Here is a 27,328-nt window from a genome sequence, read left to right as displayed (position 1 = left end):
CAACCATTGGAATGATTTCTCATTGACACTCATTGACTTCAGTTTTGAAGGCCAAGGAAGGTGACAACATGACAAGTGAAGAAGCAAACATCACTATACCACAACGGTTTACAGGAAGCTGCAAGACTACATCTGAGATGTCTGTCACATCGTTGCCTCAGATGAGGAGCACCCTCTCATTGCTACTGTTGCCTTGAACCACTCCATTGCCCCTCTCTTCCTCCCCTCACATTTAACCAACTGGACCTGCACCTTCTACCAGAATCTTTCGGAATCTGAGCTCCTGAGAATCACTATCTCCGCCCAGAATTTGACACCGGACTATAATTAACTCAATATATTTAGAAACGGCGACATTATTTATATGTGATTATTTATATATGTAATGGGGGGAGGGATCATGGTAGAAATTACAAGATCCAAATGCAATCAAAGTGGAAGATTAAAGGAAAATATTACAACACTCATAATTAACCAATTACTCCAGCAGATAGAGGAGCAATATCTCCCTCTGCTGATGACAAGAAGAACTACAAACTGTCCATCAGTAAATAAAAATCAAAAAGCACCCAAGATGGAAATCTGAAAACAGAACAACAAATGCTGGAAACTCTCAAGAGATCAGCAATTCAGGATGTCCCCTGTTAACCTTCTACCCTCCCTTGATCTTTTTATTTCCAACTGCCAGCGTGGCATCCACTGTCCACTCGTCCTCCACTTCCTTTACCCACTCCAATCTCACCTCCTCTGAACACTCAGCCCTCTGCTCACTCAACAGCAATCCCCACCTTGTTATTAAGCCCGCCAACAAGGGAAGCACCATCGTAGTCTGGCAGGCTGACCTCTACTGAGCTGCGCTCTCAGACACATCCTCACACCTACCTCTTGAACATGAACTTACAGACAAACACCAAGCCATCATCTCCCAGAATGCTTCTGATCGTATTGCCTCTGGTGATCTCCCCTCCACAGCCTCCAACCTTATTTCCCCCCCAGTCCCCCACTGCCTGCTTCTATCCACACAATACGCAAGCAGGACTGTCCTGGCAGACCCATTGTTTCTGCCTGTTCCTGTCCCATAGAGCCCATTTCTATGCTGATAGACGCTATGGCCTCTTGATGGAACCACTGAGTTTCCTTGCAAGCAAGAAATATTTGCAAAACATTTCCAATTAACATGTTCACTTTTGTTGAGGGTGTTTTAAATATTTAACTTAACATTTGTTTCCGCTTTTCTTCTCACCAATGGTTCTGCAGATTAGCGTGACCTTACCTCTGATTACATTTCCTACAAAAATCAGGGCAGGAAGTGTCTTTAATCTGAGGTTAGTCCATCAGCAGCAGGGAGGAAAAGGAGGAAATCGGTTTTCCGCTGCTTGTTGTACAAGACATAAAAATAATAGCGATGTTATGTGGTCGAGGCCAAAGAATTGCCAGCAGGTTCACGACAAGCTGATTAATTATGCCAACAGCCCAACGTTTTGTTACCAGCTTTCTGAGATTCACAATTAAATAGAGCGTTAATATTTAGTTTCAGGCGCTGTTGCACCATAGACCATGTAGACTGAGTATAAGCAGGTCCAATCATAATCATATATCATTGGCGATGCATTACATTAGATGCAACTTTTATCCAGTAAATTCACTTCACCTTTGCTGATTAGGGTCGGATTCATATAGTAATTGTGGATTAAACGTGAAATATTTTGACTCGGCATAAACTCTGTTGCCTGAATCCAAGTTCAGCCCCTGAGTCACATACTTGGGATTTGACCTGGATTCTCAAGATCATTTCCATAGCTCCAGGGATATGATCTACCATAGTTTTTACAGGGCCCCGGATCCCAGTAAATAAAGTTTACACTTCAAAGTTTAATAATAATAATAATAATGGATGGGATTTATATAGCGCCTTTCTAATACTCAAGGCGCTTTACATCGCATTATTCATTCACTCCTCAGTCACACTCGGTGGTGGTAAGCTACTTCTGTAGCCACAGCTGCCCTGGGGCAGACTGACGGAAGCGTGGCTGCCAATCTGCGCCTACGGCCCCTCCGACCACCACCAATCACTCACACACATTCACACACAGGCAAAGGTGGGTGAAGTGTCTTGCCCAAGGACACAACGACAGTATGCACTCCAAGCGGGATTCGAACCGGCTACCTTCCGGTTGCCAGCCGAACACTTAGCCCATTGTGCCATCTGTCGTCCCAAAGTTTGTCATCCTTGTTTTCAAATCTCTTTGTATCTCCCTCCACTCACTGTGCCTTTTACCTCCTCCAATTCTGAAACATTCTGAGAGATCAGCAGTCCCTTTGTCAGTCCCAGTATTTAATCTCCCCCCTACTGGAAGACAAACCTTCAGCCAAAACTTTGCAATTCCCTTCCTAAACCTCTCAGCCTCTCCATCTCTCCTTCTTCCTTTGATAAGTTTCTTAAAATGTCCATGACTGAAGTCAATGGACCCAGGTATCACAAGATGAGTGAACCGAAGGCTGAATCTTCATCTTCGGTGGCTCCTTGGGTTCAAGTAGGATTTTCTCCCCCCCCCCCCCTGAGGTGGCAGATGAGTTCCATGCAAGTGTTTAAAGATTATGCTAAAGAGTTGGCAGCAGATTAATTGGGGCAAGGATGTTTGGCAGAACGGGCTTGAATCATGACGCTGGTTCTATCCTGGTCTCATTGGAGAAATGCTAAATGCTCAGCATTTCCTCATATACTCCTCTTCTAGTCAGTCAGAGACTCCAGTGCATGCTAGTCACTTACTAGGCATATGTTGTTGGTATGTGTGACAATTAAACACTCTTGACTAACCTCTACCTCAGCGACTATAATCTTCCAGGCACTATTTCTCTAGTTGCACACAGACTTCAGTTTTGCACTGTTATGGTATTACTGTTATTGATTTATTGTGTTTATTATATATTTATCTGTGTATTATTATGTTAAGGTGCAGTAAGTAAGAATTTTGTTGCTCCATTCGTGGTGCATATAACTATTAAACACCCTTGATTCTTGAGTCTCTTGAATTTTGAAAGGGCCTTATGCTAGCAAGCCCCATCCGAGCCCCATCTTGCAGTCGCCCCCATCACCTGTCACAAGACAACATTGGTCAGCAGGTTTGCAAGGAGAATGAGCCTTTTCTTTGACCACTCACGTGTGCCAGCATACAGCTGGAGCGTGGATTGACACTTCATTTCTTATTGCAATGTAAATGTTTCCTTGCCCTTTCCTTTTTCAATTTTTGGGGATCTGGACTGATGAAGATAAGAAATCGAAGCAGGATTGGGCCGTGTGGCGCCTCGTGCCTGCCTGGATTTTGCATTCTCTCTCCTGGTATGAAGTTCATCGCAGACATTGTGGGCTGAAGGGCCAGTTCCAGTGCTGTACTGTTGTATGTTCTGTGATCCAACACCTAACACCATTCAAACATCTATAGTAAAACTTCCCTCAATCTTGTTCCCTTTTTAATTGAATGGTATCTGATGGGGAATGGGGTGAATGATGGAAGAATGAAGGCAGTGATTCAACACAAGTGGTCGTGTGACATCAACTTACATAATATAAGAAACCAGAGTCGGCAACCCTAACTATTCCTCTCCAAAGCTCGAGCAAGAGTAGGGATGTAGTGAGGCGTTGCGTGCTCTATTCCCATCAGACCTTTAAACTTTCAGCTCAAACTTGGAAGAACAAACATTGTAGGTGAAAGAGGAAATAGGAACCTGAGGAGCAACTTTTTCAGGAAGTGGATGGTGTGCATAAGGAGTGAGTTGCAAGAGCAGATAGTTGAGGCAGATAGTATGACACTATTTAAAAGATATTTGGACAAATACATGGATAGAACCGATTTAGATGGATATGGACCAAACATGGCCAGGTGAGACTAGTATAGATGGGACATCTTGGTCAGTATTGGCCAGTTGGGCCGAAGGGCTTGTTTCCATGCAGTATGTCTCTAACAATTGCACAGCAGGAATAAAACAAACTCAGAACTGGAGACTACTAACGCAGAGCAGACTAGTGTCCAAATTGTTCAAGTTTAGGGATCAGGCATCCAAGAACAGAATCACCCTTATGAGATTGTCATTGCCCTTGGAACCCTAATGAACAATATTTGGCTCCCTTACTTGTGTAGGGCCGGTTATATTCTGCGCTGACATGTTTCTTGACACGACTCTGATGTGCACCACTGCTTTCAATCAAGAAGAAGTTAAGGCCTGAGGCAGAAGGTTTTCAGCCCGTTGATAGAAACTGTAGTTGCCTGTTTCTGATGTCACCATCGACCCACAGGGGGACACTGTGACAATTTCAGTGCTGCTATTGGGAGACCTCCTCTACAGCTGTTATTCCCCGGCAGCTGTAAATTGTGGAAACTCTCTATCATCCAACATCAGCTCATCCCAACTGACCAGCTCAGCGCAGCTGTGAAATCTGAAAAAACATTAACATCTCTTTATAAGTCAACTTAATAATTGAAGTAAAATTCCAATACCCAATATTTGAAATCGAGACATTTTTAGTGACCACTGGCAGAAGATTTTCACCATGTGAGGTAATCTCACACAAGATTTCCATCATGTGAGGTTAATTCTTGGTGCTCATTCATTGGTTATTGCAGGGTAAAATTGCAATGATCACATCATGAACTCTTCCCTGCAATACCAGCTGTTTGTCATTTTATGCTTTTCTGGGATGTTCGTGGACACAACAAAGTTCGGCTCATGGCATCAGGCACAGTATAATGGTAACGAGGTGGGAGGAGCCATTTGCAATGGTGCCATCGCAGTTTTATGTATAACTCATGGTTCAGAGGCCATAGGACCAACCAGCGTGTTAACAATTACAATCCCCTTAAGCCTCTGCTTCCTGACATCCAGCAGCATCCACTTCCTCCTAGTGCCAGTCCGGGCCACATGTATGTGAATCTGTGCCCCCACTACATCCAGAGTTTCTCTTCCACATCATATTCTGGGGGCAAGAATTGCTTTCAATGCCCTTTGGATTATTTGCCCTTTTCTTATATTGGTGGCCTCGATTTCATTCTTCCTACAATAGCAACACTGGCCATCTTTCCTAATTATAACAATCTCCATTATATCGTCTGCTGGTGTTCTCTTTTCGGACGTACCAGTGTGGGTATTCTGTTCTGGAAACAGGCCGTTTGCTCCAACTTGTTCATGCTGACCAAGCCGTATAATGAAACTAATCCTGCATGTCCGTGTCTATCCCATGATATAGGAAACCTTTCATTTCCATGTCTTTTAAATGCTGTGATTGTAACTATGATCACATAGAATGGCGGTGCTGGCTCGAAGGGCCGAATGGCCTACTCCTGCACCTATTGTCTATTGTCTATTGTCTACCTCTACCACTTCTTCTGGCAACTTGTTCCATGTAAGCATCACCCTTTGTGTGAAAAGGCTGCTCCTCAGGTTCCTTTAAATATTTCCTCTTGCACCTTAACCCTATGCATTCTAGTTTTAGACGTCTCTACCCAAGAACAAAGACTATGGTTATTCACCTTAGCAATGCCCTGCATGATTTAATAAAGCTCTATAAGGTCACCCCTCTGTCTCTTACATTGGAGCATACAATATAGCCTTTCAGCCAACAATGTTCATGCTGAACATGTTGCCAAGTTAAATGAATCTAATCTACATGCTTATTCTTCTTGCATATGGCGTGCACAGCCTAAAGTTGTAGGTCAACTAGGTTCTATTTGATCTTGTTTGTGCACATCGGGTTGATTGCATTAGTCGAAACAGGGTGGACCACGTGAAGGTTGAATCTCCCACCCTTAGTCTACATGCACGTAATCCATATTCCTCCATTCCTTGCATGTGCCTGATCAAATGCCTCTTAAACACTACTATCATAACTGCCACCACCACCATCCCTGGCAGCATGTTCCAGGCACACCTCGCCATCTGTGTAAAACATCCCAGCCTATGCAGTCTCTCTTTATAACTTTATGTCATCCTTGCAAAATGTTTTCATGCCTTCTTTATCCCAGTAATAATTTTCTTACCTCATTTCTATGAACTTGGCCACACCCGTGACATATATCTGACTGGTATCTCGAGACCCTTCACATCAGGGACCTCTAAGGGATAAGCGGTAAGTAGAAGCAAACTGACTAACCAAGGCCCCTCCAGACATGTTTTTCTCCAGTGCCGCCCCAGTTATTTGTGGTCAAGCTTTCTGGCTCTCTTAGATGTACAGTAGTACGGCATTCTCCATCTCTCACACCGCAAACTACAGTGCAGTAGAATAGCTTTGATAATCGTCTGAGCCACCAAAGATCAAGTATTGAGGGCTGGTGCCCAAGGGACCAATGTAACTCTACTTTGTCAGACAAAAAAACTAAGCTGATGACTTTGTTCAGTAGGGAGCATATTGACTGGTGGCATCACTGCCTGGTTCAGGAAGTCGAACGCCCAGAAATGAAGAAGATTACAAAAACTGGTGGACACTGCCCGGTCCATCATGAGTAGTAAGCTGACCAATATTGAAGGGACCTATAGGAGGCCCTGCATCAAAAAGGCAGCCAGGGTCATCAAGGTCCCCCACCACCTGGCCAAGACCAGGCCTAATCTGAGGAAAGACATTCTTGCCATAGAGGGAGTACAGAGAAGGTTCACCAGACTGATTCCTGAATGTCAGGACTTTCATATGAAAAAAGACTGGATAGACTCGGCTTGTACTCGCTAGAATTTAGAAGATTGAGGGGGGATCTTATAGAAACTTACAAAATTCTTAAGGGGTTGGACAGGCTAGATGCAGGAAGATTGTTGCCGATGTTGGGGAAGTCCAGAACAAGGGGTCACAGTTTAAGGATAAGGGGGAAATATTTTAGGACCGGGATGAGGAAAACATTTTTCACACAGAGAGTGGTGAATCTGTGGAATTCTCTGCCACGGAAGGTAGTTGAGGCCAGTTCATTGGCTATATTTAAGAGAGAGTTAGATGTGGCCCTTGTGGCTAAAGGGATCAGGGGGTATGGAAGAGCAGGCAGGTCAGGATACTGAGTTGGGATGATACCGCCATGATCATATTGAATGGCTAGGTGCGGGCTCGAAGGACCGAATGGCCTACTCCTCGCAACCTAGTTTCTATGTTTCTCATGTTTCTGAGTTCTAGCTTTCACTACTGCCATCAGAAGAAGTGTATAGGATTAGGAAAAACTAGGATCTCCAGGGTAGGGGACAGTTTCTTCAAAAACAAAAATCAGGTTATGGAAAACGACAAACCCACAAATATGCAACTCCGCCCGATAAAGAAGCACTATCCCGAGTAACGATACCGCCGACATCTTACCCGATCACATCATTACATCTCGTCAAGTCTCCATAGCCAGCTCACCGACGCCATCTTCTCCCTCCTATCCCATCTCCTTCCCATCTCTCCTCTCCCCTCTCCCTCACTCCCCCTCTCCTCTTCTCTTTTAAGTATGCACATTTATGGTGCTGTCAAAATCATAATGCCAGCAATCCTCTCCACAAGAACAGGAATGAGCATAATTTCTCATCTGACCCTGTGGTTGCTGAATAACATTGACAAAACACACCCTGATTCCTATCCCATTATTCCATGGCAGTGTTAATCTGAAAGAACACTCAGAGACATAACAACAGTACAGGAAGGGAATAGCCATTCTGCAACTGAACACTAGAGATAAATATTTTAACAATCTGGGAGTGCATAAAGTAACTGGGCCACATGTGATCATTGTGGCTCTATAACAGGCAAAGAAAGCATTCACCACCTTCTTCTCTAATCTGGTGCATACAGGCATCCCCAAACGGATTCTCTTTTGCCTCTAGTCCCACTCGTTTGATATCATTTTTGTTACTGATTCAAAGAAAAATCTGTTTGTGAATTGTTTCCAGCTGTTTGTTGAATGTTTTACCAACTTCACAGTTAACAGTGAGAGGCTAAATATAGATTTGTGCTCACTGCAGGACTGTTAAGTGTGGAAATTGATGTTAACTGTTGCTGGATTTTTATTGTTTGTACCAGAATCTGCCTTTCTTTGCAAAGAGAAATTGCTTAGACTAGTACATTTGCCACAATGGAAATTCAGCTGTCTCTTTGTATGCGTGGGCATGTGTGGCTGGCTTGTGCTGAGGTTTGTTTCAAAGCTGGATTCATCCATCAGCAGTTCCAGAGTCTGTTATTTAGCATTTAACATGTCGAGCAGAGTTCTGTAAACATTCCTGTCTCAGGTCTGCGTTTTTTTCTCTTGGAGGTGTGCATTCCTTGTGAGATGTGCTCGTGCTTGCATTGGAAGTCTTCAACTCCCTCCTAACTATTCAAACAATTTAAGGAGGGGGCTGGCATGAACTTCAGCAGTCTCACACTGTGCAGCTAGGTGGAGTAGCTGATGTCCTTTTAAGCTTGCACATTTTGTGGGACACTTCTTGAGCAGCTGTGTAACTGGAGTGAGAGCACATACAGACAGGCTCCTCTTTCTCTCTCTCTCTCTCTCATTCTCTCTCTCCCCACAGGACTGGCTTCCATCCCAGCACAGTCAGCCCAGGTTCAGTTGGTATTTTCAATCCCAGTTTGACATTTCCAACCATGGCAGACACCATGCAGGCAGAAGCGCAGGAACTGAACCTGAACCTGAACCTGGAACAGGAGCACGACCAGGAGCGGGAGCAGGAGAGCCCGGAGCCCCCAGAGCCGCAGAAGCAGGATGAAAGCTCAAAGTCAGAGCCTCAGTTCAACGGGGTGCTGGTGCTCACTCTCCTGGACAAAGTGGTGGGAATGGTTGACCAGATCCAAAACAGCCAGCAGCAGCTGGAGCAGCGGCACCAGGAGATGGAAAACGCCGTGTTCAGCATTCAAAGCGAGCTGAGCAAACTCACCAAGTCGCACACAACCTCAGCAAACAGTGTCAACAAGATGCTGGAGAAGATCCGCAAAGTCAGTGTCAATGTTAAGACCATCAAGCATAACATGGAGAAGCAGGCAACGCAGATCAAGAAGCTCGAATCAAACGAGGCCGTGCTGCTGAAACGGAATAACTTCAAAGTAATGGTCTACAGGGTAAGTCATTCGCTGATTGAAGTTTGTGTGTATTTGTGTGTTAGTGAGCGTTTGTGTGCTGATGACTGTTGGAATATGTGTTAGGATGTGTGTGTGTACGTGTGTATACCTATGTGTCTAGACATCAGAGTAACCAGAGAAAAATTAAAACAATGCAAGGAGTAATTCTTTTGATCTGAGGCTTAATGTTTTGATATTTATGAGGAGTAACTACAGTGAACTTTCATTCAGAAGCGGGCAAGAATGGGGTGGGGTTGCTCGCTGGCTGGGCTGAGATCTAACTGTATCTGCAGTATGTGGAATGCTGATCAGTGACCTTTGTGATGTGACAACCGTTAGAAGTATTTTCACCGCAACCCCCTGCTGTGTAGCCAGACTCAAATACACAATCAGCAAACCTCAGACCCTTCCTTGCTGCATGCTAAAGACAATTCAAATCACGAAGGGTCTCAACCCAAAACATCGTCTATTCACTTTCTCCAGAGATGTTGCCTGACCCACTGAGTTAGTCCAGCCTTTTGTGTCTGCCTTCAAATCAAGGAGACCTGATTCCACAGCACAGCTTGCAAATCATGAGTTGGGAGATACTGTCCGATTCCTCTGCATGAGAGGCAATGCCTATTTCCAGTTTCATTAATGCAAATGAAATTGTGAAAGTGTTTCAGAGTACCTGTTGCAGTGTGCAGAGGAAACGCTGCAAAATACCTCAACAATCTGATTCTGTGCAGCTATCCTGCCTGCGTGTCAGTAATTGGTACTGCAATTAAAGAGCCATCTGCTCCAAGTATTTTTTCTTTTTTTGGAAGAGTTTATTTTCAGCCAATTTATTGCAGGCTAGAAATCCAATATTAATTATAAAGGCATTAAATTTCACAGCTTCCTTGTTGAGTTCTGCTTCCGCTCCGTCAGTAAAGAACGACTGCTTGTCCTCATCCTCCACATCTTCTGGCATTCACCTAAAGAGAGTCAGAGACTGAGGCAAGGCTGTGTCAGAGGGAGTTGTCCACCTCCCCTGAACAGCAACGCCTGATCTGGGTGGGGCCCATTATAAAGGGTAAAATAATCAGGAATTCAGTCTCGACTCAAATGACCATGTTAAATAGTTTCTCGGGTTTATTCCTTCCCATGTCCAAAGACTTTGAAAAGCAAGGATTCAATTGTAACTCTAATGGAACTCATGGATTTAAAATTTAAATGCATGGGAATAAAAGCGAGTGCAACTCTGAGATTTATTTGCGGGGGTGTGGACTATGAAAGAAAGAAATTGTTAAATTGGTGCATGGCATTAATTGGACCACAGTTGGGGTATTGTGTGTGGTTCTGTGCATCTTGTGATAGGAAGATAACAGTCCCAGAAAGCCAGTCCCCTGAAGATTCACTTTACTGCTATCAGAAATGTAAGATTGTAGTTGCAAATAAAAGCTCAGAACCAAAGGGGAAGATAGTAAATTTGTTTTAAATGACAAAATATTTTGAGAAACTTCAAAGTGAGTCTTCAGAGCCTGCTAAATCCTCAGCGCAGAGCAAAGACCTGGGCTTATCAAGAGTTGAAAAAGGAAGAAATTGGACACATTTGGAAACTTTATGCAAACGGCTATTAACATAACATTGAGCATAATAAGATACTTAAATGGAAAGACATGCTTGTATGAACTGAAAGCATAGAAGAATGCCTTGGATTAGACAGTTGGTGATATGTTATGCCCCTGTCCCACTTCGGAAACCTGAACGGAAACCTCTGGAGACTTTGCGCCTCACCCAAAGTTTCCGTGCGGTTCCCGGAGGTTGCAGGTGGTTGCCGGAGGTTGCAGGTAGTGGAAGCAGGTAGGGAGACTGACAAAAACCTCCGGGAACCGCACGGAAACCTTGGGTGGGGCGCAAAGTCTCCAGAGGTTTCCGTTCAGGTTTCCTAAGTGGGACAGGGGCATTAGATAACTTATTTCTGTACTTTAACTTTGAATCAAGAATCAAGAGTGTTTAAATGTCATATTCGCCAATAACTGAATGATGAAATTCTAACTTGGCACAGCATAACAGGTCTATAAATGCAATGCACAGATAAATATACAATAATCAGTAATCAAAAAAATTAATGACCATAATACTATGTAACCGTAATAGTGCAAAACCAAAGTCAGTCGTGCAGCTGCAGACACAGTCCACAGAATACCATAGTTGCTGAGGTTTCATATTTGATTTAGGCAGACAAATTAGAGATATTGCATTTATTTTGCCACATATGCAAATCCTTGTGTCAGTGCGGATAACAATAAAGGCAAACTTATATTATACAATAAGCAATTTGGGATATGGGAGAAAAACAATAAAGGAAAAATAATATTAGCCTATGGGAACGCACCAACAATTCATTAGCTTCTGCAAGAGAAATTTACAAACCACAAGAAATAACTTTGAATTGATCGCAGTTTGTGACTGCAAACTATCGTCCACTAGCAGGCCTGCTCAGAATGTAACTGTTCAAAGCAATTTTACAGAATGTTGAAATCAATACTCTTGGTGTTTTGCTATTTGACCACTGGACCTTCCACTGTTGGGGGTGCCTAAAGTCAGGACTGTAGAAAGGAGATAACCATCAATAAATCTAAAAAGGAGGTCAAGAAAAAACTCCTTCATTTAGAAGGCAGTGGAACGTGCTCCCACACGGAGTTCTTGAAATGATTAGTGGGGATAGATTTAATCAGAATCTGGATAAGATACGTGGCAGAAAATTGAGATCTGTGTAAAATTAAAACACGACGCACTCCGTTCTCACGGTGGCCAATCCAAATCTGACCTCTGCCCAACGCCATCTCAATGTTTCCACAACTATCCTGACTGAGAAGCAGTTATGGGAAAGTGGAAAAGTCCCACTAGCTATATGTCAGGCATGTTGCTACTGACCCCGAGCAGAGTACACATGCACTAATACTAGGCATATAATCCTGGCCTAGATAAAATACTGAACCTGGTCAACATGGTACAGTTCGACCCAACCCAAACCAAGCCCAAGTCATATCGTTAAGTCCCCAAGACTGAGGTTAGGCAGCCGGACTCAGGCAGAAAGGACCAGAAGGAGCAGTTGAGGAGATGATATGAAGTAAGATGGGAAAGGGTTCTGTGGAAAAAACACAGAATTGTTGGACTGAATGTTTTGTAATTTAGCGTCAGTGATGGAATTCCTTCCCCGTCCTCAAACCGCACCAGACCGTTGAGAAGTGACGCAACTGGTAGAGCCGCTGTCTCACAGCACCAGAGACCCAGGTTCGATCCTGACCTCGGGTGCGGTCCATTTGGAGTTTGCACATTCTTCCTGTGGCCACATGGGTTCCTCCCATATCCCAAAGACTTGCAGCTTTGTAGGTTAATTGGCCTCTGTAAATTGCCCCTAGTGATCAAGAAAGTAGGATAACATAACTAGTGTGAACGGGTGATCGATGGATGGTGTGGACTCGGTGGGCTGAAGGGCCTGTTTCCAAGCTGTATCTCTTTAAACCCTAAACTCTGTCCTACACAGTCTGAGAACACAATTCTTCACAGAATAATTTAGCTGCCTCAAATGTATTTGTACTTTAGCTTTCCTGTGTGGTTGCTATTCAACGATTTAGATATACCAGAGTGTGCAGAATAATCAGTAATATCATAAAAGAAAAAGTATTACAGAAGTGCATTTTAAATTGCCCAATAATTATTTTTTGTTAAACGCATCCTTAATTAAGCTTGATTTTGGCACCATCTTTTTTCAGGAGCTGAGAGTAGGAGCAAGCTGCTGGAGTTTGGCTGAATCCATAAATAACACATGTTGGTTTCATTTCAAAAACTTGCGCATAGCTGGTCCCCATTTCAGCTCTGGCTCGACGTTACACAGCTGCTCTGGGGCAGACTTCATCATTTTTATGGGAGAAAACATGCTCAGCTGCAGAGAAGACATTGTGCTGATAGTGAAGGGATTTTCACCTTTTATACTTGGGCTCAGCGGGTGTAGTGCTGCCCCAGATTGCGTTGCTCCCTCTGTATGAGTGTAGGCACAAGGGATCAATGTGCTGCTCTGGAGAAAATAATGCGCTGGCTAGGGACTTCACAGCAAGGTTAGAGCCAACCTTCAAAGCAAGGGCTATGTCAGACTCCCACCTTCAGTGGCAATGCCCAAACATCCCACTGAAAGGTCATTTTACTAACGTCATTCATTTGTTCCATCAAATGTCCTTGCCACATTGAACATTCCAACTCATGCTATTAAGTGGGAAAGAGAAGCTGCTGCCTTTGTACAGGATCCTCTATGTAAGTTGGCCAAGTTGGATCCAGTGAACATACTGGTGTACCTAGACTCAGAGGCTATCAAGGGTAATGGGGAAGGGCAGGAAAGTGGAACTGAGGTAGAAGACCCAACAAGATATTATTGAATGGGGGATATTGTGTGGTCTCCATCTATTCCTTATGTACTTGGTGTCACACGTCCCAGCTTCTGAAGCCTGTTGGGAATGACTATGTCATTTGCACTGTCGATGTTACGAGGGTCTCCAGCTTACTTTAAGTACTGCTGTGTTTATTGCGTTTGTGATGGGATGTTGGGGTTGAGTCTGCCCCAGGCAGAACTGGTGATTGGCGGAGTCAGGTACATTTGCGTACTCTGAGCTTTTGTAGATGGTCGACGACAAAAAACTGACCTCTGTTCAGATCTGAGAGATGGACTTGCCACAAGGAGCAGGGATTTATTCCACTTTAGGTACACAAAATTGCTGGAGAAACTCAGCGGGTGCAGCAGCATCTATGGAGCAAAGGAAATAGGCGACGTTTCGGGCCGAAACCCTTCTTCAGACTGACTATTCCACTTTACTCTGGATGCCATTTGCTCAAAAGTATTTGATGGTCCAGTCTGGAGGTATGTTTTTCATACAGAGAGTGGTAATTAAATGGGACAAATTGCACGTAGTGGTAGCAACAGATACAATTACGTTTAAAAGGAATTTGGACGAGTACCTCAAAAGGACAGGAGTAGACGGATAAGAGCTTAGTACAGGCAAAAGGGATTGATGTGGATAGGCATCAGAATTGGCATGGACTTTGGGCCAAGGAGCTGTGCTCTATAACTATATGGCTGTAAATAGTAGCGAGGTTGCTGTTGCTCTTTGCTGATGCTCTTTGGTAAAAGATGTTTGAGCAATAAGGAATGACCCAAAGCAATCGCCTTTGCAGACCTGTGCCAAAGTTCTCTACAATAACAACAGATAATACTCAGAATATTCAGCAGGTGTGAAGAGAGGAACAGAGCCAACATTTCATGTCAATGGCCGTGGGGGGGAAAAGTTAGGATCTAACATATTTGAAATTGCAGAGAGAGGCGGAGGGTGGAGAACACGAGAGGGAGGTTCAGCAAGATGGTGGGGAATAAGGGAGCTAGACTCTCACAAGTAATAGTGGTGTTGGCTGCTAAAGGTGGATAGGGTGTGCCCTGGGAAGGGATAGGTAGGAATGGTAAGAATGAAGTCAGAAATACCAGGAGCAAGAAAAAAGCTCTGAATGCTGGAAATATGAGATAAATTGGCTGATTATCTTAATTTGTTACAAGGTAATTCAATTGAGTCTTGAGTTCTCTGGGCTTAGCCAGTGGGCGGAGTTCCAACAAGCAAATGAGAATGGAGATCATGTACTGTATAGATGTGCATGGAAGAACGTTTGGATGGAACATAGTGTTCGAAAACACTGAAGTGGGGTGTGCTCATAAATCAGTTCCACATGGCGTGGCTTCCAAAAATTGACTCAAAGGAATGTTCATGTTCTCTCCTCCCATGTCACACAGAACTGACTACTGTTACTAGTGCGAGGGGAGCGTGGGTTGTTAATCTTGGCTTGCTCTCTGGCCTGAGAAGCATTTCAGTCTCTAATCTTCACTTGACCAGCTCCCGGGGAACCTCAGATCACACCTCTGCCAAAAGCACCCAGAGGTTTATGCTACTCAGGGAACAGGGTGCACCCTGTGAAATGAGCAAGCATTAAGTGTTCTGAGTTGAGCCCTGTCTAATGGGATGTCAAACCCTGGCTACTGAAGGCATTTACAATGGAGAAATGCACACACCTGCACTGCAAAGGTTCAGCTTCCCCCTGAGATCCCAACCACCATGGTAGCTGGTCTCCAGCCAACCTGATTCACTCCATACAATAACAAAAAGCAGCTGAGAGCACTGGACACTGTCAAGGCAGTGGGAGCAGTCGATGTTCTAGCTAAAATGCTGGAGACCTGCTCCTGAGGAGGCTGTACCTCGAGCCAAACTGTTCCAGTACGACGTTGGCTTTTGCCCAAAAATTGGGAAAATTGCCCAGGTATGCCTTGTTCACAAAAAGTCAATGTCCACCAACAATCATCAGCAGAGAGGTGCACTGTCATTGCCTGCAGTATCAAGCAGCATCTACTCACCTATGACTGAACCATGACTTGTGACATTCAATGCCATTGCCATTGCTGAGGCCTCCGTCAACATACCAGGAGTCCCAATGACAAGAAACACAACCAGACCAATCATGGCTCTAGGTACAGAGCAGCAGCTGGCTATCCTGAAAGTATCTCAACATCTCATCTCCTGACGCCCAAGATCTTCTCGCCATCTGTAAGGTAAAAAGTCAGGGTTGCAGTGGAATTCCCTCCTCTTGTTTGGTTGAAAGCAGCACTGGCACCTTTCAAAAACTCAACGCCCTCTGGCAAAAAGCAGTGCTTGGTCAGTACCCTGTTTATCACCATGTCGTTCCCTGCCCCACTAGTCGTTGGTGGCAGCAGTGCACCTTGTACAGTGTGCCATCTACACATCCCAAACCCACCACCTTTGCAGAGGGTAAACGCAGTAGGTGCCAGGGAACACTAGCGTCTGCAGATTGCCCTCCAAGTCGAACAGGTTTGGAAATAGATCATAAATCTCGCATCCTGGGTTCAATGTGGGGAACTCTTTCCCCTTTAGTATTACGGGAGCACCTTCATCAGACAGACTGAAGCAATTCAAGAAGTTCACCACCTCCTTCTCAATGGCAGCCTGGTGTGAGCAGTCACCCCAAAATGAATATATATATTTTTAAAACTGCCTGGACATTGATCTATTGATCAAAACCACTGCAAACTCATTTTTCAATTAGAAATTAGCTTATGCAGAAGGCATAAACATCACATAGGCACATGGATATGGATATGGATGGATATGGATCACATGCAGACAGAGGAGATTAGTTTAAGTTGGTATCATGTTGAGTACGGACATCATGGATCAAAGGTCCTGCTCCTGCGCTGTACAGATCTATGTTCTATGATGATGTAGTGAAGAATGCTTATGCAAAGATCAGAAGAGGTGCAATGTTGGGGAAATGTAAAGGGAGTTTGGCAGCTGATTGTATTATAATGCATATGCAGTAGTGTTTCATGATCTGACAGTGTCCAAAATTGTAAATCTCCCATTCTCTCAATGAGAACAACATTTATAAAGATGCCTAATAACCAATATTTAGCCACCAGGCTTCATTAAATGGCTGATCCTCACGGCGTGACACTGATTGGGTATCAGAGAGTTGGCATTATCTGATGGAAGCAAAGGCATTTTCCGATCAGTTCTTGGTCTGAGTGGGAGGTGTCCTGTTGGAAATCACCCAAGCCATAGCCCAGTTATGTTTCAGGTATGAACTGGGAGCAGGGGTAAGCCATGAACCACCATTAAAATCTTCTACCATTCACCGTTGATTACCGCTTGTTCTCACGTTCTCCTGCAAGACCCTGGATTCTCTTGCTCTCCCAAGATCTATCTGACTCAGCCTCGAATGTACAAGTTGACTCACCATGCACAGTTCTGTGGGATTGAGAATTCCAAATATTCACAACCTTCTGAGAGAATAAAAAGTTCTGCCTAAAAGGGCAGCCCCCGAGTGCTCCTTAATTCTCGACTCCTGGGCAAAGAGGAATATCCTCTCAATCTTACGTACTTGTTGTCAACCCTGACAATCTTATGTGCTTCATGAGATCATTCCTCATTTATTTTAAATTCCAGAGAGTATCAGCCCACATAACTGGAAACTAGAATTGATGAGAGGTGACATTTTTACACCACAATACAAAGAATAACGATTCCACGTTAACTTTAAAGTCATTTGGTTCCAAAAAATGGGAAGCCAGCTTCCTCCTAAACAAAAAGCCTAGAAAATCTATCTTATTTGGAATGGCCTGTTAATCTTCATCAACTAAAATTTCTACAAAGGTTCGTTGCTGAAAACAAGGTCCAAGGTGCAACTGAAGCAGCCTGCATGGTAAAATGGATTTTGCTCTGTCTGCCATTGCAGTATATGTGATGTGTGTGTGAGTGGTGCAGTAGGAAGAATGGAGCTGGTGATCTTACCAGACCTAGTACAAGTTACACACAATGTATTGGGTGACCTGAAGTTTGCAGATAATACATTGTCGGCTGCCAGCAAAAAGTGAGAAGGAAGAATAAGCCAAAGGCAACACAGGCGGGGATGAGTGTCTCAGCAAGGGAGGATTTGAGAGCAAGGTGACAGCAATGTTGTGGAAGTTTGAGAAGGCAGTCGTAGAGATGGCAGCTCAGTGTCACGTAAGATATCAGCTTGCAAACAGGAGACACAACAGGCTGCAAATGCTGCAATCTTGTGCATAAAAATGAAGTGTTAGAGGAATCCAGCACATCAGGCAGGATCTGCGGAAAGAAATGGATGGGCGTCAACAGTCTGAAGAAGGGTCCCGACCCAACGACCCAAGGCCCAAGGCCCAAGACCCAAGACGTCGTCTGTTCATTTCCCTCCACAGAAGCTTCCGAACCCACTCAGTTTCTCTGCCACTTGTTTTTTTGTGGGTTTAGTTCCAGACGGTTGCCGGGGGCTGTCACTGCATAAGAAGCAGAATAGTGACAGAAACAGAGGTCTGAGTGAAGCTGAAATCACCAATGATGCAGCTAATGTATGAGAAAACATCTGAAATTCAGCGTTGGCATGATATTGAAATTAGCCATTACAAACTTGCACAAATGTTCTCTCTGACTGAAGTCAATGTACAGTTTGTACATGGAATACTGACAGGATCCATAAAGGCAGCTGATATATTGCTGCATATGTTGACCCACCATTAAAGCTGAATTTCACCCTTGCTCATTCCCGCTCTTATCCTCATCCTCGCCCTTGACCCCCAACCAGAATTCATTCATTTACCTATCAGGTGGAACAATTGCATGTTTTGATGGCTGGTGGAAGGATTACATTGTGTAGGAAGGAACTACAGATGCTGGTTTAAACCGAAGATAGACACAAAAAGCTGGAGTAACTCAGCGGGACAGGCAGCATCTCTGGAGAGAAGGAATGGGTGACCTTTCGGGTCGAGACCCTTCTTCAGACCTCTCTCTGCAGATGGGTCTCGACCTGAAACGTCACCCATTCCTTCTCTCCAGAGATGCTGCCTGTCCCGCTGAGTTACTCCAGCTTTTTGTGTCTATCTTCAGGAGGATTATATTGATTGATGAACTCACTCCTTCATTTCCTACAGAAGTCAGCAGATTTTCTCTGGTTCCTGCTGTTACAATTGTCCTCTACCATTCTGGCCAAAGTTGCAGTTTTCTTTCATCGGCTGGGCAATAATAAAACAAGATGCTCGTTTGCCTGAGTCAAGCAGCTGAGCATAGGATTAATCTGTGACTGAGACTATCAGAATATATCTATGCACATCTGCCGTGATTATATTCCATAATTGAATTATGTTATTATGCAGATGCTATTAATAAGTTCCAAGGCTCCAAAGATTTTTCAACAATCCTTAACTACTAAAAGCTAACTTTGAAAACTTAGTCATAAGAAAGTTATGCAACTATAATTAACCTTCTCCTTGTATGGGCAGATTAGTATGTGTGTTTGATTATGTGTATATGTATAGGATTACGTTTGTATTTATTGGGGAGCGTGTGCACATCAGACTGTGCCTATTTGTATTCCTTGTAGGATTGCCTGTATGGCAGACAAGATGCGTTGTAAGGGTGTGTGTGTGTGTGTGTGTGTGTGCAGGATTGTTCAATTATTGAACAATAAATGTGTGTCGGATGGTCTGTGACACTTTAAATAGTTTTTTTCACTATTGCCAGATTGTTGGATTGCACAAACATATAGGGGTAAGGGGGAACTGTACAAAAGGGACGGATTGCATCTTAACAGGTGGGGGACCAGCATTCTGGCAGGCAGGTTTGCCACTGCTACACGGGTGGTTTTAAACTGAATAAGGGGGGTGGGGCGTCGAATGGGATAGTGGAGGATGGAGTTAAAGGGAAAGGGTTTCTTAAATGTGTGAGCGTAGAGACAGATGGGTGTAAAATGAGGGTAGAAGCAATAGGTAGCAAGGTGAAAAGTAAAAGTGGCAGGCAGACAAAACCAGGACAAAAATCAGAAAGGGCCACTTTTCAACATAATTGTATAAGGGGTAAGAGTGTTGTAAAAACAAGCCTGAAGGCTTTGTGTCTCAATGCAAGGAGCATTCGTAATAAGGTGGATGAGTTGAATGTGCAGATAGCTATTAATGACTATGATATAGTTGGGATCACGGAGACATGGCTCCAGGGTGACCAAGGCTGGGAGCTGAACATCCAGGGATATTCAATATTCAGGAAGGATAGAGAGAAAGGAAAAGGAGGTGGGGTAGCGTTGCTGATTAGAGAGGAGATTAACGCAATGGAAAGGAAGGACATTAGTTTGGAGGATGTGAATCGGTATGGGTAGAGCTGCGAAACACTAAGGGGCAGAAAACGCTGGTGGGTGTTGTGTACAGGCCACCTAACAGTAGTAGTGAAGTTGGAGATGGTATCAAACAGGAAATTAGAAATGCGTGCGACAAAGGCAAAACAGTTATAATGGGTGACTTCAATCTACATATAGATTGGGTGAATCAAATTGGCTGGGGTGCTGAGGAAGAGGATTTCTTGGAATGTATGCGGGATAGTTATCTAAATCAACATGTAGAGGAACCAACGAGAGAGCAGGCTATTTTAGACTGGGTATTGAGTAATGAGGAAGGGTTAGTTAGCAGTCTTGTTGTACGTGCCCCCTTGGGCAAGAGTGACCATAATATGTTCAAAAGGGAACTGCAGATGCTGGAATATCGAAGGTACACAAAATTGCTGGGGAAACTCAGCGGGTGCAGCAGCATCTATGGAGCGAAGGAAATAGGCGACGTTTCGGCCCGAAACGTCGCCTATTTCCTTCGCTCCATAGATGCTGCTGCACCCGCTGAGTTTCTCCAGCAATTTTGTGACCATAATATGGTTGAGTTCTTCATTAGGATGGAGAGTGACATTGTTAATTCAGAAACAATGGTTCTGAACTTAAAGAAAGGTAACTTTGAGGGTATGAGACGTGAATTGGCCAAGATTGACTGGCAATTAATTCTAAAAGGGTTGACGGTGGATATGCAATGGAAGACATTTAAAGACTGCATGGATGAACTACAAAAATTGTTCATCCCAGTTTGGCAAAAGAATAAATCAGGGAAGGTAGTGCATCCGTGGATAACGAGGGAAATCAGGGATAGTATCAAAGCGAAGGATGATGCGTACAAATTAGCCAGAAAAAGCAGCATACCGGAGGACTGGGAGAAATTCAGAGATCAGCAGGGGAGGACAAAGGGCTTAATTAGGAAAGGAAAAATAGATTATGAAAGAAAACTGGCAGGGAACATAAAAACTGACTGCAAAAGTTTTTATAGATATGTGAAAAGAAAGAGATTAGTTAAAACAAATGTAGGTCCCTTGCAGTCAGAAACAGGTGAGTTGATCATGGGGAACAAGGATATGGCGGACCAATTGAATAACTACTTTGGTTCCGTCTTCACTAAGGAAGACATAAATAATCTGCCAGAAATAGCAGGGGACCGTGGGTCAAAGGAGTTGGAGGAATTGAGTGAAATCCAGGTTAGCCAGGAAGTGGTGTTGGGTAAATTGAATGGATTAAAGGCCGATAAATCCCCAGGGCCAGATAGGCTGCATCCCAGAGTACTTAAGGAAGTAGCTCCAGAAATAGTGGATGCATTAGTAATAATCTTTCAAAACTCTTTAGATTCTGGAGTAGTTCCTGAGGATTGGCGGGTAGCAAACGTAACCCCACTTTTTAAGAAGGGAGGGAGAGAGAAAACGGGGAATTACAGACCAGTTAGTCTAACATCGGTAGTGGGGAAACTGCTAGAGTCAGTTATTAAAGATGGGATAGCAGCACATTTGGAAAGTGGTGAAATCATTGGACAAAGTCAGCATGGATTTACAAAAGGTAAATCATGTCTGACGAATCTTGTAGAATTCTTCGAGGATGTAACTAGTAGCGTGGATAGGGGAGAACCAGTGGATGTGGTGTATGTGGACTTCCAGAAGGCTTTCGACAAGGTCCCACATAAGAGATTAGTATACAAACTTAAAGCACACGGCATTGGGGGTTCAGTATTGATGTGGATAGAGAACTGGCTGGCAAACAGGAAGCAAAGAGTAGGAGTAAACGGGTCCTTTTCACAATGGCAGGCAGTGACTAGTGGGGTACCGCAAGGCTCAGTGCTGGGACCCCAGCTATTTACAATATATATTAATGATCTGGATGAGGGAATTGAAGGCAATATCTCCAAGTTTGCGGATGACACTAAGCTGGGGGGCAGGGTTAGCTGTGAGGAGGATGCTAGGAGACTGCAAGGTGACTTGGATAGGCTGGGTGAGTGGGCAAATGTTTGGCTGATGCAGTATAATGTGGATAAATGTGAGGTTGTCCATTTTGGTGGCAAAAACAGGAAAGCAGACTATTATCTAAATGGTGGCCGATTAGGAAAAGGGGAGATGCAGCGAGACCTGGGTGTCATGGTACACCAGTCATTGAAAGTAGGCATGCAGGTGCAGCAGGCAGTGAAGAAAGCGAATGGTATGTTAGCTTTCATAGCAAAAGGATTTGAGTATAGGAGCAGGGAGGTTCTACTGCAGTTGTACAGGGTCTTGGTGAGACCACACCTGGAGTATTGCGTACAGTTTTGGTCTCCAAATCTGAGGAAGGACATTATTGCCATAGAGGGAGTGCAGAGAAGGTTCACCAGACTGATTCCTGGGATGTCAGGACTGTCTTATGAAGAAAGACTGGATAGACTTGGTTTATACTCTCTAGAATTTAGGAGATTGAGAGGGGATCTTATAGAAACTTACAAAATTCTTAAGGGGTTGGACAGGCTAGATGCAGGAAGATTGCTCCCGATGTTGGGGAAGTCCAGGACAAGGGGTCACAGCTTAAGGATAAGGGGGAAATCCTTTAAAACCGAGATGAGAAGAACTTTTTTCACACAGAGAGTGGTGAATCTCTGGAACTCTCTGCCACAGAGGGTAGTCGAGGCCAGTTCATTGGCTATATTTAAGAGGGAGTTAGATGTGGCCCTTGTGGCTAAGGGGATCAGAGGGTATGGAGAGAAGGCAGGTACGGGATACTGAGTTGGATGATCAGCCATGATCATATTGAATGGCGGTGCAGGCTCGAAGGGCCGAATGGCCTACTCCTGCACCTAATTTCTATGTTTCTATGTTTCTAAACATACACAAATACCAGGTTTAATGGATGCACAAAACAATGATCCACCAGAAACATTCAAATACATAAACAAACACACAACCCATAAACCTACACCAATGTACTTAAGATTCAACAGACATACAGAAATGAACAGAAGTCAATAGACATACATAGTCCAATAGAAAAAGGCACACAATGCAACAGAAACACATGGACTAATGGGCACACAGAAGCACACACAATTCAATAGATACATTGCACGTGGAAACACAAACAAGTCAACACATAAAACTTCACGCATGATCCAACAGGCACACCAAATATAATCTGATAATAAACAAATAGACACGATACAACAGTCACACGGAAGTAGGCACGTACAAACAGACAAATAATCTCACAGAACAATCACTTAGTCGAGATTCCATTGCTGGGATAAAACTATTTCTTACTACGTTAAAAGCTTTCCCAGTAACTCCAGTTGCAACACTTCCAAAGTAATTCATTCTGGAGATGTTGCAACTTTGATAATGTGTCACCTAAATGCAAGCATTATCGAATATACTGTGTTTTATGGGGATACAAACTGAATGGAATGTTCTGCAGAGGTTGAGTTGCAGGTGACAACTACAGCAGTGTTGAGACTGGTTTATTCTTCCAGCAGGTCTGAACCAGGCACGTGCCGTGAGTAATTACTCAAGGTAGGCATCAGTCGGCTTTAAAAAAAATCTTAAACCGCGCATGCGCAGATTGTTCTCTCCGTAAAAAATAAAAATAAGCAACAATTCAATTTTCTCAAGGCTTCTAAATCTCCTTCATTTTTTAATTACTGAATGGGTGGGGGACGGAGGATGAAGGCAGGTGGAGAGATGGTGGGAAAAACGGGAGCACACCGGGACGTTGAATCAGTTGTCATCTTATTGAATGACAATACTAATTCATGGGTCCAATTGGAGGGAGAGTTCCTTTCACAGCATGTGGAGAGTCTGTGCCAGGGGTTAAAGATGTGGGGAAGGCAGGAGTGTTGAGAAGGAGGTGGTCGGAGATCATGTCAGACTCACTCACCGCTGCCGCAGCGCTCCGGGCACGGACAGCAGAACTGGCCACCATTTCCGGGGAAGGGAGCAGCTTGCAAGCGACTGCCGGGACCCGACTGCAGAACCGGCTGCCACTTCAGCGCCTTCTGCCGGCCCGCTCACCTCTGGCAGTGCTCTCCATCTGAACACCTCTCACCTGCCGCTCGCCGGCTTCACTCATGTCAGCCGCTTCCCGCAAATCCTTAAATTCCCACAGCCGAGTAACCTCAATTGGTCCCTTGAGCGCTCTGTCGGAATTTAAGGATTTGCGGGAAGCCGGCCGGCGAGCGGCAGGAGAGAGGTGTTCAGATGGAGAGCACTGCCAGAGGTGAGCGGGGACCAGCAGAAGGCGCTGCAGTGGCAGCCGGTTCTGCTGTCGGGTCCCGGTGACCGCTCACAGTCACCCGAGCTGCTCCCTTCTTTGGAAGTGGCAGCCGGTTCTGCTGTCCATGCCCAGAGCGCTGCGGCAACCACCCGAGCTAATTCACTCCCCGGTCACAATGCGGTGGCTCCGTGCCCGGAGCGTCGCAAGTGGGTTACTGGCCCCGACCCCCTCCTTCACAATGCTCCTGCCCTCCCCGCAACTTTACCCCGGCCTAGGCTCCCCAAACACTGTGAAAGGAGCTCTGGCTCTGCCTTCAGCCCCGCTTTAAATTGACGGCTTGAAACAGCGCTGACGGCACGTGGGCTGCACAGACCTTCGCATGTTGCAAGTGCTGCGGTTGAAAGGCACGGAGAATTATGCCTACCCAAGAGATCGATCTCTTAGATAGGCATAATTCTACCCTGCCCTTATTATTTATATTTAATAATTGCCATGTCATAATTTTTGTCAGTGCCTACCTTGCCTACCCTGATGGCACATGCCTAGTCTGAACAGTGCATCTGTTGCCTGATCCAATGCAATGAATTGATTTGTTCAGTTATTTATCAGGATACTAATTTTAAAAATAAACTACATGTCATGTCAAATGGACTTGTCTTGAATTGAGTGTAGGAAGGAACTGCAAATGCTGGTTTAAACCGAAGATCGATACAAAATGCTGGAGTAACTTAGCATCTCTGGAGAGAAGGAATGGGTGACGTTTCGGTTCGAGGCCCTGCTTCAGATTCTTGTTTCTGAATAGAGCTGTATTGTGCTTGGCTCACAATAGTCAGGGTCAGAACATTGTGTGAATAATATGTGTCAATATGTCATGACTGGTTCAGGCTCTTCATTTGTGCAGTTTTAATGCGGTCAGATTGTGGAGGTACGTACACAACTAAACTCATGAGAAATCCATTGCAATATCCATCCGCCATCTTCGCCCCAGTACTTGAACCTGTGGTCCCAGTGTGAGTGCATTTACAAAACAGTATTCACCTACACATCCTCATCCGATGGCTTTTTTTTTTAAACCAATGTAGCTTGGCTTCAGTTTCGGAATCTCTGATAATTATTGAGTCAGAAATTCCCAGGGAGTCATTTGTATGGATTGTCTAGTGATGTGAAAAGTTGCTGCCAATTCATGGCAGATTTAATAATTGGTGCATGTCCAGTTTTGGGATGAGGTTCCATTAGCCCCTCTTAATAGTGTGCTTGGGTTTGTCAAACCACCACTATTGGAACTGTGGTTTTGAACTATCCTTCACCGGTAAACCCAAATTATGACCACAATGCCTGGGGTCACCCAACTACAAAGGAACCTCTTCTTTCTCTTGTTTTGTTTTTTGTAAAATTCATTTCGTCAAGCAAGTAGCTGGAATCATTCACACATCATGGGCTTCAAATTCACACACACCCAAGGCATGCATTTGTTCAAACAGGATCAGGGTAGAAATAACTATTACTTTTTTAGAACCATTTGTTAATAATATTTATAAGATATATTTCCACTTTATTCTTTCCAAAGTCTACTGTGTATGCTCTGCCCTTACTAAGGGCAAAGACTAGACGGTTATTTTCAGCCCTTAAATCTTATTCCACAACCTGATCCCACAGGAGGGTCCAGGATCCCTGTAACAAGATCGCTGACTCTCAGTGTAGGAAGGAATAGCAGATACTGGTTTAAACTGAAGATAGACACAAAAAGCTGGAGTAACTCAGCAGGTCAGGCAGCATCTCTGGAAACGAGGAATAGGTGACGTTTCGGGTTGAGAAGGGTGTCCACCTGAAACGTCACCTATTCCTTTTCTCCAGAGAGGCTGCTGATTCTCTGACTCTCTGCAGTATGGGGGTCTCAGAGCAACAGTGAGTGACTTCTGCCATCTCTGACCCTCCAGTTCAGACTGCCTGTGAATCAGTGCCACAAGCCGCTGCCTAATCATTGGGATTTGCTCTCCACCTCCACTTGCTCTTCCAGACAATTATTTTGTGTTTTTGGTCCAGTTATAGTTTGAGTGAATTGTAATCCTGCGGCTTTGTTGACAAGAGACTCAGTGATGTTGAGACCTTTGAATGTCAGAGAGAAGCGGTTAGATTTTCTCTGCTTGCAGAATTTGTTGAATAAATTGTTTGTTTTAAGTTGGGAACAGGAAGCCAAACTTGTAGATACCGCTTCCACTGAAAAGATGCAATATGTATTCCGTTCCCCTGCACATATTCAGCTCTTGATCCCCACAGTTATTTTGGATGCGATTTGGATCAGTTATTACATGAACATTCAGGACAAAGTAGCTGAGATAGGAGATCAATAAGGTAGACAAAAATGCTGGGGAAACTCAGCGGGTGCAGCAGCATCTATGGAGCGAAGGAGATAGGCAACGTTTCGGGCCGAAACCCTTCTTCAGACCAAACTCCTTCTAGTAGATCAATAACTCTGGTTGTTGGCGCAGGCTGTTTCCTGCGTTCTTTACAGATGTTGATGGATCTATTGCATCCTTTCGCCATTCCTGTTTCAAATTCCGATTTCCACTGTTGTCGGTTTGGTTCTTTTTGCCTGAGTTTATGGAGCTGAATATTTCAGGAACCCAACCTATTCAAACACACTCCTCTAAACACTCTCTTGGCCTCACGGAGCTTCTTTCATAGCACAGATAAAGATTTTTGTCAAATTGCCATGTGTGTGGGGTCTGCAGACTGGTACAGACTTGTACAGATAAAAGTCTGCATGATCCAAACATAGCATTCATCCACAGTTAAAATTCCGATGTATTATACTCACACACTAGCTTGTACACAGATTCCTGTCCAAACATAATAGGTCATGACAAATTATTAAACATTTACCAAGTTTCAGCTACAATCTGACATCTAAAACTCAGTAACAACATAGCACAAAGTCTAATGTTCCCTGACTGAGGCCTTTGTGACTAACAGCCATGTTTGAATACAAACCTCGTGTCCTTACAATGCATGAAGCCACCTGGTTCAGGGCAATCCCACCAATCTCATCTCCCATTTACTTCCCTATAATAATCCCTCACCTTACCCACCAATTCCATCCCGACCTTCCTACCATCCACCTATGCTGTGGGAGTTTTAGTTAATTGATTAATTAATGAATTAACCTGCGATCTTGCATGTTCTTTGGAATGTGGGAGGAAACCAGAGCATCCTAGGGAAACCTCCTGTGGTCATAGTGACTAACTCTTAACTACCCTCTGCAATGGCCTGGGGGAGTTAAGAATGGGCAATAAATGCTTGCTTCGTCAACGATGCCTACATCTCTTGAAGAAA

The 27,328-nt window shown here is 44.2% G+C and overlaps 1 protein-coding gene across 1 annotated transcript in view; it reads left to right on the top strand.

The window, feature by feature from the left end:
• The first annotated feature begins 8,346 nt into the window (after positions 1–8,346).
• The window catches only part of cavin1 (caveolae associated protein 1), a 59,660-nt gene continuing 40,678 nt past the window's right edge, over positions 8,347–27,328 (top strand). Inside the window, exon 1 of the mRNA XM_033035220.1 lies at positions 8,347–9,055. Within this exon, the coding sequence (XP_032891111.1) occupies positions 8,585–9,055 (471 nt within the window). The 5' untranslated portion in view covers positions 8,347–8,584. The remainder of the gene's footprint in view (positions 9,056–27,328) is intronic.

Source organism: Amblyraja radiata, chromosome 16 (genome assembly GCF_010909765.2).
Source record: "Amblyraja radiata isolate CabotCenter1 chromosome 16, sAmbRad1.1.pri, whole genome shotgun sequence".
In the NCBI taxonomy this organism is placed as follows: domain Eukaryota; kingdom Metazoa; phylum Chordata; class Chondrichthyes; order Rajiformes; family Rajidae; genus Amblyraja; species Amblyraja radiata.
This window is presented reverse-complemented; position numbering and strand designations above follow the sequence as displayed.